This window comes from Heteronotia binoei, chromosome 20 (genome assembly GCF_032191835.1).
Source record: "Heteronotia binoei isolate CCM8104 ecotype False Entrance Well chromosome 20, APGP_CSIRO_Hbin_v1, whole genome shotgun sequence".
In the NCBI taxonomy this organism is placed as follows: Eukaryota; Metazoa; Chordata; class Lepidosauria; order Squamata; family Gekkonidae; genus Heteronotia; species Heteronotia binoei.
In genome coordinates, this window is record NC_083242.1 from 16,758,246 (window position 1) to 16,773,822 (window position 15,577).

Here is a 15,577-nt window from a genome sequence, read left to right on the forward strand (position 1 = left end):
GACATGGAAACACTTTTATTACATTAGAGTTATAACTGACCCTCCTCAATTAAAAACAGAGAATTAATCTTGCTGATTTACTCTAGCCTTTGAGAGATGAAGTTGTTCTCGCTGCACATAGCTGGCCAAGGGGTCACATTTCAAACAGTGAACATGGGCATCAAAAGCACATTGTCCGAGCAGGCAACACAGCATATCCAGACAGACACATTGATTCATAACAGCATTCAACACACCGAGCAGAATTAGCGAACTGTGAGATTCAGCATGTTACAAATGTGCAAGTCTTTTTCTTTTTGTAGCAGGAACTCCTTTGCATATTAGGCCACACACCCCTGATGTAGCCAATCTTCCTGGAGCTTATAGTAGGCCCTGTATGAAGAGCCCTGTAAGCTCCAAAAGGATTGGCTACATCAGGGGTGTGTGGCCTAATATGGAAAGGTGTTCCTGCTACAAAAAAAATCCCTGCAAATGTTTCTCAGTGTAATGTCCTAGAAAGTGAAAGTGTCAGGCAATGTCTGACAGAAAGAACTAGAAAGAATGCGGGAAACACCCTGAGGTCTTCAGACTGACGTCCCTTCTGTTTGCTTCTGGGAAGAATACTCCTTTTGGAGGGCAGCTAAACGTTTAAAGTCGATCATGGGCTCTTCTGCGTCCAGATTCCCTTCCTTGTGTCTCTGAGCAAGGATCATGGCCCGCAGCAAGGGGGGGTATGGGGCGTACTCGACCCTTTCTTCTTCCCATGGGGTGCATTTCCTGAAGGTCTCCTCCTCATGCTTCGGCACCATGCGCCAGTCGTGATACATGACCTTGGGGATTTCTTTCACCTCCTTGCTTGTGTGGCCTACAAAGAAACAGGCAAAATGAAGAAAGCTACAAACAAATGATGCCCTCTGATATACGGGAGACCATTTCACATTCCTGCCGTTTTAAAAAGCTGGGGGGAAGCAAGCGGCAACAGTAAAGAACAGCAGGAAAAACAATAAACTGTTTACAGGAAATAAATATATTCAAAAAAAAAAATTATAGACTCTGTATCAATTTCTTTCTCTCTCTCTCTTTTTTAAACATATGATAAGTTTATTTTAAAAATTCCAAATTATACAGAACTTTGTCAGATGAAGTAGTATCGAGTAGATTAATTCCATATATAACAAAATTCTACTCTGCATAAAGTACTGTGGTGCATATAACATTGGAGAACATCTTATTTAGCATTTAAGGTAATGTCCAGCTCGCCAATCAATCGATAAATAAATATCTTATTAAGGATAAATTAACTGAGCTAGAATTTTTGACTCTTAAGCTAAGAATAATGCCTCGCTCCATCCCAAGCCAAACGAAAGGGAATATTTAAATAAAAAGAGAAAGGGGGAAGGGGGTGGTATAAGAAAGAATTGTAGTGAGAGAAACTGAAGGTAAGTTGTGTTAATAGGTAAGATGTTTTAAGATTCAGTATATTCCAGAAATGGAAGCCATTTTTCTTCAAAAGATATGACCTTGGGGTAAATGTCGAACAAGGAAAGTTGTGCCTTGATTTTCTCCATTATTACATTTCCCAGATTTTTGTAAACCAGAGTTCAAGTGATGGTGAGGTGTTGGATTTCCATAGAGATGCTATAGCGGTTTAAGTGGCTGTAAGACGACTTCCAATCAAATCACAAGAAAACTTTGGAATCTTCAGAGTTTGTGAGTATTGCAAAAAAAAAAAAAAAAAGACTTCAAGAGAGTGTGGGATATTGTAACCAGTAATGTGGTTAATGTGTTCAGGAATCTGTCTCCAGAAAGCTTCTATTAGTGGGCATTGCCACCAGCAATGTGCAAATGTACCAACATTCCCACAGCCTTTCCAACATAAGTTGGAATACAATGAGGAAACTGAAATTTCTTGAACACTAAGAGATACCAAATCATACAGTAAAAAAGTTTCTTTCATGGAGGAAGGTTCCACTACATAGAAGAAGCAGTCTTTTTATGCATGAAGTCCACTTTCACAACCAGTCTTTGCACTTTTCCAAACACTCTGTGTGGAATCCAACACTCTTCTATGATGATGTGGCTCCAAAGGGAAAAGAAGTGTTCCTTACGTGTCCGTCAACTTCAGACCGTGTTTCTCACGGAGATGCTTTTTCAAGAGCCTGACTGTTCTGTAATATTCACAGTTTGATGTCAAGCAAAAAAATCTTATTGCATCTCCATTAGGCACCAGCTTGTGCCTAATGGAAATGCAGTAAGATTTGTTGCCTGCCATTTTAAACAGCTAGCAGTGGTCTTCCCACAAGAACGTCAGCTTCCCGCAAGAAACTTGGTTAAGAGGTGACAGAACTGAGTGACTTGCCTACTGATTGCTTTGGACATTCCTGTACTACCCAAGGGGCACTGTAATTTCACCCAAGTGAAGCTGCCAATGGACAAACATGCAATGGACAAGGTCACTTATTTACGTATTTAGTTGACATTACTGACCCAGAGGTCCACCAAGAAATCATATTTTTACCTTAGAATCACATCAGAATATGGGAGAAGTTTTGGTCAAGCATATAGAATTTATATTAGAGTTCATTTTAATTCCACTAAGAACAAAAGAGAAGTCATGTTGGATCAGGCCAATGGCCCATCCAGTACAACACTCTGTGTCACTGGCCAAAAACACCAGGTGCCATCAGGAGGTCCATCAGTGGGGCCAGGACACTAGAAGCCACTGTGCCCTCCCCCCAAGCACCAAGAATACAGAGCATCACTGCCCCAGACAGAGAGTTCCAACAATACACTATGGCTAATAGCCACTGATGAACCTCTGCTCCATATGTTTATCCAATCCCCTCTTGAAGCTGTCTATGCTTGCAGCCGCCGCCACCTCCTGTGGCAGTGAATTCTGTGTGTTAATCACCCTTTGGGTGAAGAAGGACTTCCTTTTATCTGTTCTAACCAGACTGCTCAGTAATTTCATTGAATGTCCACGATTTCTCGTATTGCGAGAAAGGGAGAAAAGGACTTTCTCTACCTTCTCTATCCCATGCAGAACCTTGTAAACCTCTATCATGTCACCTCTTGGGTAGCCAATCATGGTTTGTATAATTTGGGATGAAGCCTGTTATGGTCTGCATTTCCTGCATCCCATCAGCTTCCTGAGGGTCTTTCACTCTCTGTTCATGTTTTCTCTTTATTGATTTATTAAATAAATCAGATTCCTTTTGCTGCAGGACTTGCAGTGTGCCGCTTATTGAATGGGGAGCACTCTTGCCCACCGGTTGTGTGGAACACACAGGGATTTGGCATAACATTCTGCTTCCTACTTCTAGCCTTACAGCATGCTTGACGAGGTGAAAACTCAACACCCTCCACTTTTTATGGTCAAAGCAAGCGCTGCTGGCTGAAAAATGACAGACCCCTGGCTTCAGTTTGGTTAACATTTCTCCATGAATGCAAATGTGGCAAAGCAGGAGTTGGTTGACGTTTCCTTACCTCTAAATGTTTGATATCCCCAGGCTTGTCCGTGATCCATATTCTGCAACAGAGCACATAAGCAACACTGGTTAGGAAGAGGACGTTATGCTTCCTACTCAGGCCCTGCGCTAAGCCTGCCTTTGGCCTACGCCCCCCTCCCCCATTGCCCCCTGGCTGTGAGGATGACGGGTGGTGGCACAGCAGAGAAGGGCTGGGTGGGTTCCTGGCGCTTTGCAGCACGGTCTGGGAGCCTCTGGGACTGCACTGTGCTGGCGCGGGCCACCCTCAGCCCCTGTTCAGCCTTCTCAGGCAGAGCCTAGAGCAGGGGTGGCCAAACTTGCTTAGTGTAAGAGCCACACAGACTAAACATCAGATGTTTGAGAGCCGCAAGACATGAAATTAAGATGTTTGAGAGCCTCAAGGAAGGAAAGCAACTTTAACTTTAAATGCATTCTCCAAGTCACCTGCTGGCCTGGCTTGGAGAAGTGATTTAAATGGCTGGGGGGCTAAATGGCTCAGACTGAGTGGATTGAAGCTAAACCCAGCCAAGACAGAGGTCCTTTGCCTGGGTTGTCGTGGCCCGGGAAGGGAATTCCTCTTACTAGCCTTTGACGGTGCACCACTGACAACGGCGCACAAGGTCAGGAGCTTGGGGGTACTATTGAAGCCTTCCTTGACAATGGAGGCTCAAATAGCAGCCACTGCCAAGTCCGCATTCTTTCATCTTAGGCGGGCAAGGCAGTTGGCCCCTTTCCTGGAGCATGACGATCTGGCAACGGTGATCCACCCAACGATCACCTCAAGGTTGTAATGCCCTCTACATGGGGCTGCCCCTGTGCCGAACCCGGAAGTTGCAGCTAGTGCAGAATGCCGCTGCCTGGCTGCTATTAGGTCTTCCTAGATGGGAGCACATCCAGCTGGGGCTCCGGGGACTGCACTGGCTGCCAATAATATACCGAGTTCGGTACAAGGTGCTGGTTATTACCTTTAAAGCCCTATATGGCCTAGGACCTGCCTACCTTAGGGACCGTCTCTCCCCATATGTTCCCCAGAGAGTGCTGAGATCGAGGTCTCAAAACCTGCTTGCAATCCCTGTGCCAAAGGAGGCCCAACTTAAGTCGACCAGAGACAGGGCCTTTTCAATCACAGCCCCTTGCTGGTGGAACCAGCTACCAGAAGAGGTGAGGGCCCTGAGGGAGGGCCCTTGCTGGTGGAACCAGCTACCAGAAGAGGTGAGGGCCCTGCGGGACCTTGGGCAGTTCCGCAGGGCCTGTAAGACAGTCCTCTTTCGGTTGGCATACAACTGATCGGTACTTGAAAATTTCGAATAGAAGGCTGTAGTATGGTACTTTGGTAAATGGCTTTGTTTTACTGTTTTTACTGGTTTATTGTTTAAATGCTGTAAATTGATGTATTTTAAAACTTAATCCTGTGTTAGAACTTTTGTGTTGTGAGCCGCCCTGAGCCGCTTTGGTGGGAAGGGCGGGATATAAACTAAATAAAATAAAAATTAAAGAGACAAAGGCCTTCTCCAAGCCAGCCAATAGGGCAGTGGGGGCTTCAAGAGCCATATGCGGCTCCTGAGCCACAGTGTGGCCACCCCTGCCCCAGCCCATCCTTCCTCATTGCCTGCCCACAAACAGCACTCACCTCAGCTGTATAATCCACTTTCACTTTGGTGATGACCCAATAACACGGCTCCTCATAGGCCCACAGCCAGGATTTGCGCGTCACCATGCGCCCAATGCCAAAATGATGCAGCCTGCACAGCAGGGTGAACAGCCGGTTTTCGTTCCTCACATCCTCCCAAGCCAGCACAGGAAGACGCTTGCCTGTGAAGGGACGGATCATGGTTTCGTAGTCCAAGGCAAAGCGTTGGGAGTCTCGGGGTTGGTTTTTCAACGCCCGGTACTCTCGGATCTTCTTAGCCATGGCTGCAATGGGCCGGTAAAGTTTCTTACGAACCATAGCTGCCTGCGGAACAAAAGCAGGGAACATAAGACTGGTGCTGGGAAAATACCACTGCCTCCTCTTGTCTCTGTGGTTGTCATGCCCTAGGCCTACCTTGGAGTTGCTAGTGGACCTACATCTCTCAGGATCCCTTCTGTTCCTCTGACTGGGTGGGCAGCAGTTTTGGAGGGAAAATTTGCCCAATGCAGAATAGAGGGGTGGGATCTGGGAGGAAAGGATAAGAGCCCTAGCTAGAGGAGGAGCAGTATTGGCTGAGCTGGAGAGAGGCTGCAGCAGGAGAGTCCCCTCATCCAAAGAGAGGTGAGTGAGTTGGGAACGTGCAGAAGGAGGGAACATGCAGTTGTACCACCTTTACTGTTTTCCCTTTCACTATTACACAAATAATTTTACAACCCATTTGTTTGTTCTTGAGCAACTGCAATAAAATTATAGTTGTTATACTGCCTGGGACCTCAAGCCTCTTTGGTCATAAGTAGAGGTACTTGCTGAGAAGGAAGATAGAGGGGTTGAGTGGGTGCTCTGGGCAGACCCATACCAGAGTGGTGGCAGCCTGTAGAAACTCCCCCTTCTCTCCAATGGAGGCCAAGAGCAGCTGACATGATTCTCTTCTCCTGTATTTTATTTGTTTATACCCTCCTTTCTCACTAAGACTCAAGGCAGATCATAGAAAGAGAAAAGAAGAAATCATACAGTAGAGGACATCTAATGATCAATGAGCAAAAACCCTGAGTGACAATGCAAGCAGTGACCATGTGAGGTTGGGTAGGCTAAGTGTGTGTGACAGTCTCAAGGTCTCCCAGTATATGTTCATAGTTAATCTCCTTCTTGGTTCCCAAGCAGTAGAGTGACCACCAGGGGCACTCCTAAATAGAATTGTACCTTTTAAAGTCCATTGATTTCAGCCCTGACTTGGATAGCCCAGGCAAGCCCGATCTTGTCAGATCTCAGAAGCTAAGCAGGGCCGACTCTGGCAAGCACTTGGATGGGAGACCTCCTTGAAATACCAGCAGTCAGGAGGAAGGGGCAGGCTTTATTCAGCTGCCTTTGAATATTTTCCAGGCCCCCCAGTAGAGGCCAGTCACCAGAGGCTGCCATAACTTCCAGGCTCCAGATGCACACACTCTCTCTCTCACACACATACACACGAATACAAACATACCTCCTCCCCCCGCAAAAGTCCATTGATTTCAGAACAGCTTAAATCACTTTAATACTGCACTATCCACACCCTATATCAGGGATGGCCAAACTTGCTTAATATAAGAGCCACATACAATAAATGCCAGATGTCTGAAAGCTGGAAGGAAGGAGGAGGGGAAGACTGCAGATTTATACGCTGCTCTTCTCTCTGAATCAGACTCAGAGCGGCTTACAATCTCCTTTATCTGCCTCCCCCACAACAGACACCCTGTGAGGTGGGTGGTGCTGAGAGAGCTCTCCTAGCAGCTGCCCTTTCAAGAACAACCTCCGCCAGAGCTCTGGCTGACCCAAGACCATTCCAGCAGCTGCAAGTGGAAGAGTGGGGAATCAAATCCATTTCTCCCAGATAAGAGTCCGCACACTTAACCACTGCACCAAACTGGCTCTTAGGAAGGAAAGAAGAAAGTGGAAAGAGAGCAATTTTCAATGCATTCTCCAAGCCATCAGCTGGCTTAGCAAAGTGATTTAAAGAGAAAAATGCCTTCTCCAAGCCAGCCAATGGGGTGGTAGAGGCTTCAAGAGACACACAATACGTATGAAAGAGCCACATGTGACTCCTGAGTCAGTTTGGCCACCCCTACCCTATATTTTTGGCAGAGGCAGCTTTTCTCATTTCACAGAGAGCATCACGTTGCTGAAGTTAGCAGTACTTACCAAAGAGTCTCTTTTCACAGGAGTCCCGGGGACAGCAGACCAAGCAGCAACTCTGCCCTCAACTTGATCTGGGATTCTCACCTTCCAGTCGCTCTTTGCAACCCTCGCTTATTCCTGTAGTTGGCGGCGATGTGGTCCGCCCCACTGTATTGTCCGGGGAGGAACACTTCCGCTCCGTTCAACGTGAAACAAACACATTTTCGCAGAGGCTGAGATTTTTGTTCGCGCTGTTGCCATACTCTCTTGCCCCCTTTTTGTTCTCTATCTGAGCCGCCAGGGAAGCCCGGAACGGAGCATCCGAGGTAAGGAAAAAATCGAATGGTATTAACTTCCGGTCCTTCGCGAAAGCCGGCCTCGGAAGAGGGTCGGGGGGATGTTTTGCGTTGGGAGGGCAGCGTGGAGGGAAAAAACAAAAGGTGGGGTTTCGGTCGGAAGTGTGTCGAGATTTGTAGTTCCGGTTCTTCCCCGTATTTCTGTCTCCTTCCTTTTCATGCAGCTGCTGATGTGGGGAGTGCCCACTTGAGTTCCTGTTAGGGAGAAGGGGGGTTCATAGCTCTCCAAAGGGGCTCAAGCCGCTCTCCCGTCTCGTTTGGCCAGAAGGGGCGAAAATTGATCACAGTGCCGGGTGAAAGAGGGGAGGGGGCAAGCTTGACATGTTCTAAACCAGGGGTGGCCAAACTTGCTTAACATAGAATAAATGTCAGATATTTGAGAGCCACAAAATATGAATGTTAGCGGGGGGGGGGGGGGAGGGAGGGAAGGAAGGGAAAAAATAGATTTGGAATGGAAGGAGAGATGGAAAGAAAGCATGCATTCACTAAGCTGCTGACTGGCTTGGCTAGGAGAAGTGATGTAAAGAGATGTTGGAAGGAAGGAAGGAAGGAAGGAAATAGATGGAGGGAAGGAGAGCTGGAAAGAAAGCATGCATTCTCTAAGCTTCTGGCTTGCCTAGGAGAAGTGATTTAAAGAGATACTTCAGAGAAGGAAGGAAGGAAGGAAAAATAGATGGGGAATGGAAGGAGAGATGGAAAGAAAGCATGCATTCACTAAGCTGCTGACTGGCTTGGCTAGGAGAAGTGATGTAAAGAGATGTTGGAAGGAAGGAAGGAAGGAAGGAAGGAAGGAAATAGATGGAGGGAAGGAGAGCTGGAAAGAAAGCATGCATTCCCTAAGCTTCTGGCTTGGCTAGGAGAAGTGATTTAAAGAGATACTTGAGAGAAGGAAGGAAGGAAGGAAAAATAGATGGGGAATGGAAGGAGAGATGGAAAGAAAGCATGCATTCACTAAGCTGCTGACTGGCTTGTCTAGGAGAAGTGATGTAAAGAGATGTTTGCGAGAAGGAAGGAAGATAGATGGGGAGGAAGGGAGAGGTGGAAAGAAAGCAACTTTAAATGCATTCTTCCAAGCCAGTGGATTGGGCAGAGAAGGCTTGAAGAGCCACACAATATGCGTGGAAGAGCCACATGTGGCTCCGGAGCCGCAGTTTGGCCACCCCTATTCTAAACTGTCCCTCCTCTGGTGCTGCCTCTTTAATGGCAAATCAGAAGGTGATGTTTGGCTTGGTGACACTGTGCATGTAGGGTTTTTTGGGTGGGGGGCAGGGATATATATATATATTTGTATTGGTGTATGTGTGTATGCATACACACATAAGGAGAGCCAGTTTGGTGTAGTGGTTAAGTGTGTGGACTCTTATCTGGGAGAACCAGGTTTGATTCCCCACTCCTCCACTGCTGGAATGGCCTTGGGTCAGCCATAGCTCTGGCAGAGGTTGTCCTTGAAAGGGCAGCTGCTGTGAGAGCCCTCTCCAGCCCCACCCACCTCACAGGGTGTTTGTTGTGGGGGAGGAAGGTAAAGGAGATTGTGAGCCGCTCTGAGACTCTTCGGAGTGGAGGGCGGGATATAAATCCAATATCTTCTTCTTCTTCTTCTTCTACATCTGGAAGTCATAGCAACCTCTGGTGACTGACCCCTACTGGAGGATATTCAGGGAGGTGGCTGAATAAAGCCTGCCTCTGTCTTCCAGTTCTGGTATTCCAGGGAGGTCTCCCATTGAAGTACTTGCCGGAGTCGACTCTGTTCAGCTTCCGAGATCTGATGAAATCAGACTTGCCTGGGCTATCCAGCTCAGGGCCTTTTTTGTAAATTCTGATACATGAAGAAGGCTGGATTATATTCCATACTCTTGCTTAAACCACTTTTAAAGCAATCTATGCTAGTGGCCATTGCTACACCTTACAGGATATTTAGCAAGGTGGCTAAATAAAGCCTGCCCCGCCTCCCAATTGCTGGTATTCCAAGGAGGTCTCCCATCCAAGAACTAGTCAGAGTGGGCCCTGCTTAGCTTCTGAGATCTGATGAGATCAGGCTTGCCAGGCCTATCCAGCTTAGGGGTGCATATGACGTTTTTAATGTTTCATACATATTTTTTTCTAGTGTTTATGACAGCCCTGCAATACATGACATCACTATCGCTCAGTTTTATGGGTGAGGCACTGACAGAACAGTGTAACCGTCTCATGGGTGTTTGACGTTGGCAGGATTTGAATGGGGTTGGACTAGATGACCCTAGAGGTCCCTTCCAACTCTTTGATTCTATGAATGGGTGATCTCCAGGGTTACAATTCCTTCTCTTCGCTGCTGTGCTGTATGCCAGTATGTGCCTTGACAAGGTTCCCACTTCTGTGTCCCAGATCTCTGTGAGAGGAACAGCAAGGCAAACTAAATCTTCTGTCTTTTTGCTCCCCGCTCTGGCTACATTAATTGGGGTTCAGATAGAAGGTGGCAGGGACTTGTTTTAAAAAGGGATGTTCCTGCGTGGAAGACCTTTTAGCAGATACAAGACTGAAGAGAGACTGAGTTTTCTTTTAAAAGTGGTTTTGTTTATTATTTTCTTCCCAACAGACCAAATCTTTTCCCGTTTCTGTGAATGAAGGTGTGGTAGGAAAATACTCTCTTCTCTCTTCAGATGTGATGTGGTCATAATAGCCATGCATAGAAGGAACTGTAGACCAAGGTGGAACCAGGTTCATCGTTTCTGGTCCATTGATTTCCCTGTCCTGTTCAGTATCCAAATAACCCAAGTACAAAGCTTTCATTGGCTCCTGTCGGGGTTCTAAAGGAGAGTAGGCTGGATTATGCTTATATCTGCTGCTTGCCTTGAGAAGGAGGGATCTGTCTGAAGGAACTGAATTGAGTGAGTAGCAGAGGTGTTGATGAGTGGATGGTGATATTTTGCCACCTTTTTATTTGCAGGGTAGCCAGGAGTGGAATTCTAGCAGGATTTGCATATTAGGCCGCACATTCCTGATGTAAGCTCTTAGGAGGTTCAAGGCTACAAATAATAAGCTCTTGGAGGACTGGCTGCATCAGGGGTGTGTGGCCTAATATGCAAAGGAGCTCTTGCTAGAATTCCATCTCCAGGTAGCCTTGCCACATTTGGAGAAGTTGCATGTGCTTCTGAAAGAGGGGCATGGCAATCTGAGTTTAATCCAGTTTAGGGTTGAGTCTTTTCATTTTTAAGCGAATTACTGGTTCTAGTGTACTGTAGTTCTGGAAACAGAAGCCTAAAACACTCTGATCATGTTGGGTTTGAACCCACAAATGGACATGCAAAAATACAGCTTTTTGTGGCTGCAGTTTCCATGGATATGATGTTTATTACTCTTTTCCCTTCTAGTTTCTCTTAACAATAATCTGTCTTCTGACAGGAATCTAAGTCTTTTGGTGAAATGATTGAACCCAAATTAGCGCAAGAACTGTGTTTGTTTCTTTTGCATTTTGGGAAACAAGATAGATCAAGCTTTCAATAGAATTATGGACTTCTGCCTTCCTAAGCAGCATTCTAAACAGGAAATGTAACAGAATTCCAGAAGAATAAGGTCAGCCATGGCAGATGTGAAGGTGGATCCTCTGGAGAAAACCAGCCATGTGGTCCAAAGAGCCGTCACTTGGGAAATCTCAGACTCTGAAGCAGACAGTGATGTTGAATCATGGAAAACCACAAGTGCTGCTGGCAGCCATACACCTGCTGCCATTTGCAATTATGCTGGGAAGGAAAAGCGTGAGGGAACGGGCAAATCAAGTGAGGGGCTGTCTTTGGACTCAGTGTCGCGCAAAGCCTCTTCCTCTCTGAGCCTGAAGAAAAGGAGGACAAAGAGATCTCTGGAGGAAATGGAGGCAGATCGGGCAAAACTGGAAGCGAGGAAGCTGGAGAGAGAACTCAAGAAAGAGGAGAGAATGATGAGGCGGAAGCAGAGCGCGCTTGAAAAGCAGAGGCAAAAGGAAGCAGCTGCCGCCTTGAAACTCTTGCGGCCCGAGCAGTGTATGAAGCGCCTGACTGTGTGTGTGGATCCAGGTAGGAGACGTCTGGCACAGAAATGATTTTGTTTCAGCCTCTTACATTTGCTCGCTATGTCCTTTCTGTATACCCCAGTGGGAGCTCAAAGTGGCTCACAGCAATCTCCCCTTCTCCATTTTACCTTCACAACAACCCTGTGAGGTAGGTGAGGCTGAAGGTATGTTGCCCACAAAGCTTTCACGGTACAGAAGGGATCAGAAACCCAGGTCACCCATTTCTAGGGTTGCCAATCCCCTGGTGGGGGCAGGGATCCCCTGGTTTGGAGGCCCTTCTACCACTTCAGGGTCATCAGAAAGAAGGGAAATGTCTGGTGGGCATTCCATTATTCCCTATGGAGACTGATTCCCATAGGGTATAATGGAGAACTGATTGGGGGGTCTGTTTTTTGAGTTAGAGGCGCCAAATTTTCAGCGTAGCATCCAGTGCCTCTTCTCAAAACACCCACCAAGTTTCAAAAAGATTGGACCAGGGGGTTCCATTCTATGAGCCCCAAAAGAAGGTGCCCCATCCATTATTTCCAGTGGAGGGAAGGCATTTAAAAGGTGTGTGGTCCCTTTAAATGTGATGGCCGGAATTCCCTTCAGAGTTCAATGATGCTTGTCACAACCTTGCTCCTGGCTCCACCCCCAAAATCCCCAGGTATTTGTTGAATTAGACTTGGCAACCCTACCCATTTCCTGTGCCCATGATACCACACTAGCTCTATAGTCACATGGAATGGGAGTTGTCTTGTAAGGCTGAATAGGAATGTTGGTGGTTCTTCCCCAGAAAAACTGAAGAAAGTCTTCCAAAGAGAAGATGAAGCGGGAGCAATGCTGAGGAATCGGGGTCTGCATTCTCCACTGTTTAAAAGTCGGGGTTTTTTGTAGCAGGAGCTCCTCTGCATATTAGGCCACACACTCCCTAATGTAACCAATCCTCCAAGAGCTTACAGGGCTCTTCTTATAGGGCCTACTGTAAGCTCCAGGAGGATTGGCTACACCAGGGGGGATGGCCTAATATGTAAAGGAGCTTCTCTACAGAAAAAAAGCCCTGTTAACAGTCACGCAAAAGCAGATGGGCGTGATACGAATCAGGACTGCGGCAGAGAGGAATATTGATTACATTGAATAACAAAGAGAAGAGGGCAAAAGAAAAACAGATGTTGGACATTCAAAATGAAATAAAGAAAAAAGAAGGGGAACTGAGAAAAAGGCCAGGGAAAAAGAAAATTATAAGGGAGATTACAATAATACAAACGCAAATGAGACATTTGTTAAATAAAGAACTGGAATGGAATCCGAAAAGATTGCAGCAGAAATCATTCGAGGAAGCAAACAAACCCGGAAAATATTTGGCCTGGCAACTGAAGAAAACGAGAGAAAGTAAAATTATTAATAAAATTGTGGTGGATGGAAGAGAGGTGCTAGATCAAGAAGGAATAAAAAGAGAATTCTTTAAGTATTATGCCAAGTTATTTAAAAGTGTTAAAGTAAGGAAAGAAAAGATGGATGAGTACTTACAAAAGATAAAAATGGCACCCTTAGCAGAAAATATGGGAAATGTTTTGAACGATCCAATTGAAAAAATAGAAATCGGAGCAGCAATTAATGCAATGAAAAATGGAAAAGCACCTGGGCCAGATGGATATACAGCTAAATTTTTTAAAACCCTCAAAGAGGAGTTAATCCCAAAACTTCAGAAATTGATAAATATGATAAGAACAAAGGGGAAAGTACCAAATACGTGGAAGGAAGCTGTTATTTCGTTGATTCCAAAGGAAGATAGAGATGTTACGAACATAAAAAATTATAGACCAATTTCATTATTAAATAATGACTATAAAATTATACAAGAATCTTGGCAGAACGGTTTAAACAATATTTGATAAACTTTATAAAGGAAGATCAAGCGGTGTTTCTTCCCAAAAGGCAAATAAGAGACAATATCAGAACTGTTGTAAATATTGTAGAATATTATGAAAGACATCCAGAAAAGGAAGTAGCATTATTCTTTGTGGACGCGGAGAAAGCATTTGACAATTTAAATTGGGATTTTATTTTTGCAGTAATGGAGAAAATGGAGTTGGGAGAAAGCTTTATAAGAATGATAAAAGCAATATATACTGAACAACGTGCAAGACTATGTATAAATGCTGATCTTACAGAAGACATGATAATTAGTAAAGGTACAAGACAAGTTGTCCACTTTCCCCACTGTTGTTTATAATGACTCTTTAAATATTACTGATGCAAATTCAAGAAGATAAAGAAATAGAAGGATTAAAAGTAAAAGGATTTACTTACAAATACAGAGCATTTGCAGATGATATAATGTTTATAAATGAAAACCCCATACAAGTCACACCTTTGTTGTTAGCCAAAATTCAAGAATATGGGGAGTTGGCGGGACTTTGTATTATTAAAGAAAAATCAAAACTTCTATGTAAAAATATGCAACTAAATAAGCAACAAGAATTGCAGAGACTAATGGGCTGTGAAGTTACCTCCAAGGTAAAATATTTGGCTGTGGAGATAACAATGAAGAATATTGATTTGTTCAAAAATAATTATAAGAAGCTATGGCATAAAATGGATGAAAATATGTTAAAGTGGAATAAACTTAATTTGTCACTGTTGGGTAGAATAGCTGCAATTAAAATGAATATTCTACCAAGAATAATGTATTTGTTTCAAACTATTCCGATTGTGGAAGACAGTAAACAATTTAATGGATGGCAAAGAAAAATTTCAGAGTTTGTGTGGGCGGGGAAGAAACCAAGAATTAAAATGAAAATTTTAACAGATGCAAAAGAGAGAGGCGGATTTCAATTACCAGTAGGGTTGCCAAGTCCAATTCAAGAAATATCTGGGGACTTTGGGGGTGGAGCCAGGAGACATTGGGGGCAGAGCCAGGAGCAAGGGTGTGACAAGCAGAATTGAACTCCAAGGGAGTTCTGGCCATCACATTTCAAGGGACAGCACACCTTTTAAAATGCCTTCCTTCCATAGAAAATAATGAAGGATAGGGGCACCTTATTTTGGGGCTCATAGAATTGGACCCCCTAGGACAATCCTTTTGAAACTTGGGGGGTATTTTGGGGAGAGGCACTAGATGCTATACTGAAAATTTGGCGCCTCTACCTCAAAAAACAGCCCCCCCAGAGCCCCTGATACCCGCGGCTCAATTCCCCATCATTCCCTATGGGAATTGTTCATGGAGGTGCATAATGGCTGTGGGGGTGGGGCTTCCCCTGCTGTCCAGCTGGCTGGGGGGGGGGGGGAAGCCTTTAAAACCGGGGGATCCCCCGCTGGAACCTGGGGATTGGGAAGCCTAATTACCAGACTTAAAATTATATCATGAAGCAGTTTAGTATGGATAAAAGAATGGATAATGTTGTTAAACAAAAAACTCTTAGCGTTGGAAGGTCATGGATATAAATTTGGCTGGCATGCTTATATGTATTATGGGGGGGGGGAAGATAGACGGCTTTTTCTCTCACCATTATATAGGAAACAGCTTGCTAAATACATGGATGAAATATAAGAAATATGGAGATGAGAGAACCGTTATGGATAGTGCCAGCCGAAGTGATAAAAATAACAGCTGAGACGGGTGAAGAAAAGTGGTTGTCATATAATCAACTATGAATAATATGAATGAATGAATAATAAGATGCCAGACAGATGTTGGAAATGTAAAAGACATGAAGGTTCTTTTCTACCGTATGTGGTGGACTTGTGAAAGAGCAAAAAAGTATTGGCAGAGGATTCAACAAGAAATTTCTAGAATCTTGGGATATGAATTTAAGAGAACTTCAGAGACTTTCTTATTGGGATTACAAATGGAAAAATTTCCAAAAGAAGATAGAACTATAATTTGGTACTTGCTTTCAGCTGCTAGGACATTATATGCACAGTTGTGGAAGCAAGAAAAAATTCCAGAGAAATGGGATTGGATTGTAAA

At 44.8% G+C, this 15,577-nt stretch overlaps 2 protein-coding genes across 10 annotated transcripts in view; one reads left to right on the forward strand and one right to left on the reverse strand.

The window, feature by feature from the left end:
* Positions 1-7,683, reverse strand: MRPS34 (mitochondrial ribosomal protein S34). Of its 4 annotated transcripts, XR_009556493.1 has the most exons (5): positions 7,273-7,418; positions 5,098-5,421; positions 3,466-3,508; positions 455-844; positions 1-335 (listed from the first exon to the last, which is right to left on the reverse strand). XR_009556493.1 is itself a non-coding variant. In XM_060260481.1 (4 exons), the coding sequence occupies exons 2-4, from the start codon at positions 5,413-5,415 to the stop codon at positions 564-566; spliced, it is 642 nt and encodes a 213-aa protein (XP_060116464.1). In that variant the 5' UTR covers positions 5,416-5,421; positions 7,273-7,683; the 3' UTR covers positions 1-563. The 4 variants fall into 4 exon arrangements, 3 of the variants coding, with proteins under 3 accessions (XP_060116464.1, XP_060116462.1, XP_060116461.1); XM_060260481.1 differs by having other exon boundaries at positions 1-844; positions 7,273-7,683; XM_060260479.1 differs by having other exon boundaries at positions 1-844; positions 7,354-7,378.
* The window catches only part of EME2 (essential meiotic structure-specific endonuclease subunit 2), a 27,014-nt gene continuing 18,855 nt past the window's right edge, over positions 7,419-15,577 (forward strand). For 2 of the 6 annotated variants that reach the window (XM_060260472.1, XM_060260473.1), the window contains exons 1-2: positions 7,419-7,574; positions 10,983-11,629. In XM_060260472.1, coding sequence (XP_060116455.1) covers positions 11,161-11,629 — 469 coding nt within the window. In that variant the 5' untranslated portion in view covers positions 7,419-7,574; positions 10,983-11,160. Of the gene's footprint in view, positions 7,575-7,595; positions 7,689-7,750; positions 7,898-10,176; positions 10,469-10,982; positions 11,630-15,577 lie in introns of those variants that run through there. The other 4 variants (XM_060260468.1, XM_060260470.1, XM_060260474.1 and 1 more) reach the window with 4 other exon arrangements.

Excerpts from the sequence above, each read along its gene's own strand:
- MRPS34 (XM_060260481.1), bottom strand. The coding sequence starts at position 5,415 with ATGGTTCGTAAGAAACTTTACCGGCCCATTGCAGCCATGGCTAAGAAG. Across the intron at positions 3,509-5,097 it reads AAGTGGATTATACAGCTGAG|AATATGGATCACGGACAAGC; the intron begins GTGAGTGCTGTT and ends GCTCTGTTGCAG. Across the intron at positions 845-3,465 it reads GGGATATCAAACATTTAGAG|GCCACACAAGCAAGGAGGTG; the intron begins GTAAGGAAACGT and ends GTTTCTTTGTAG.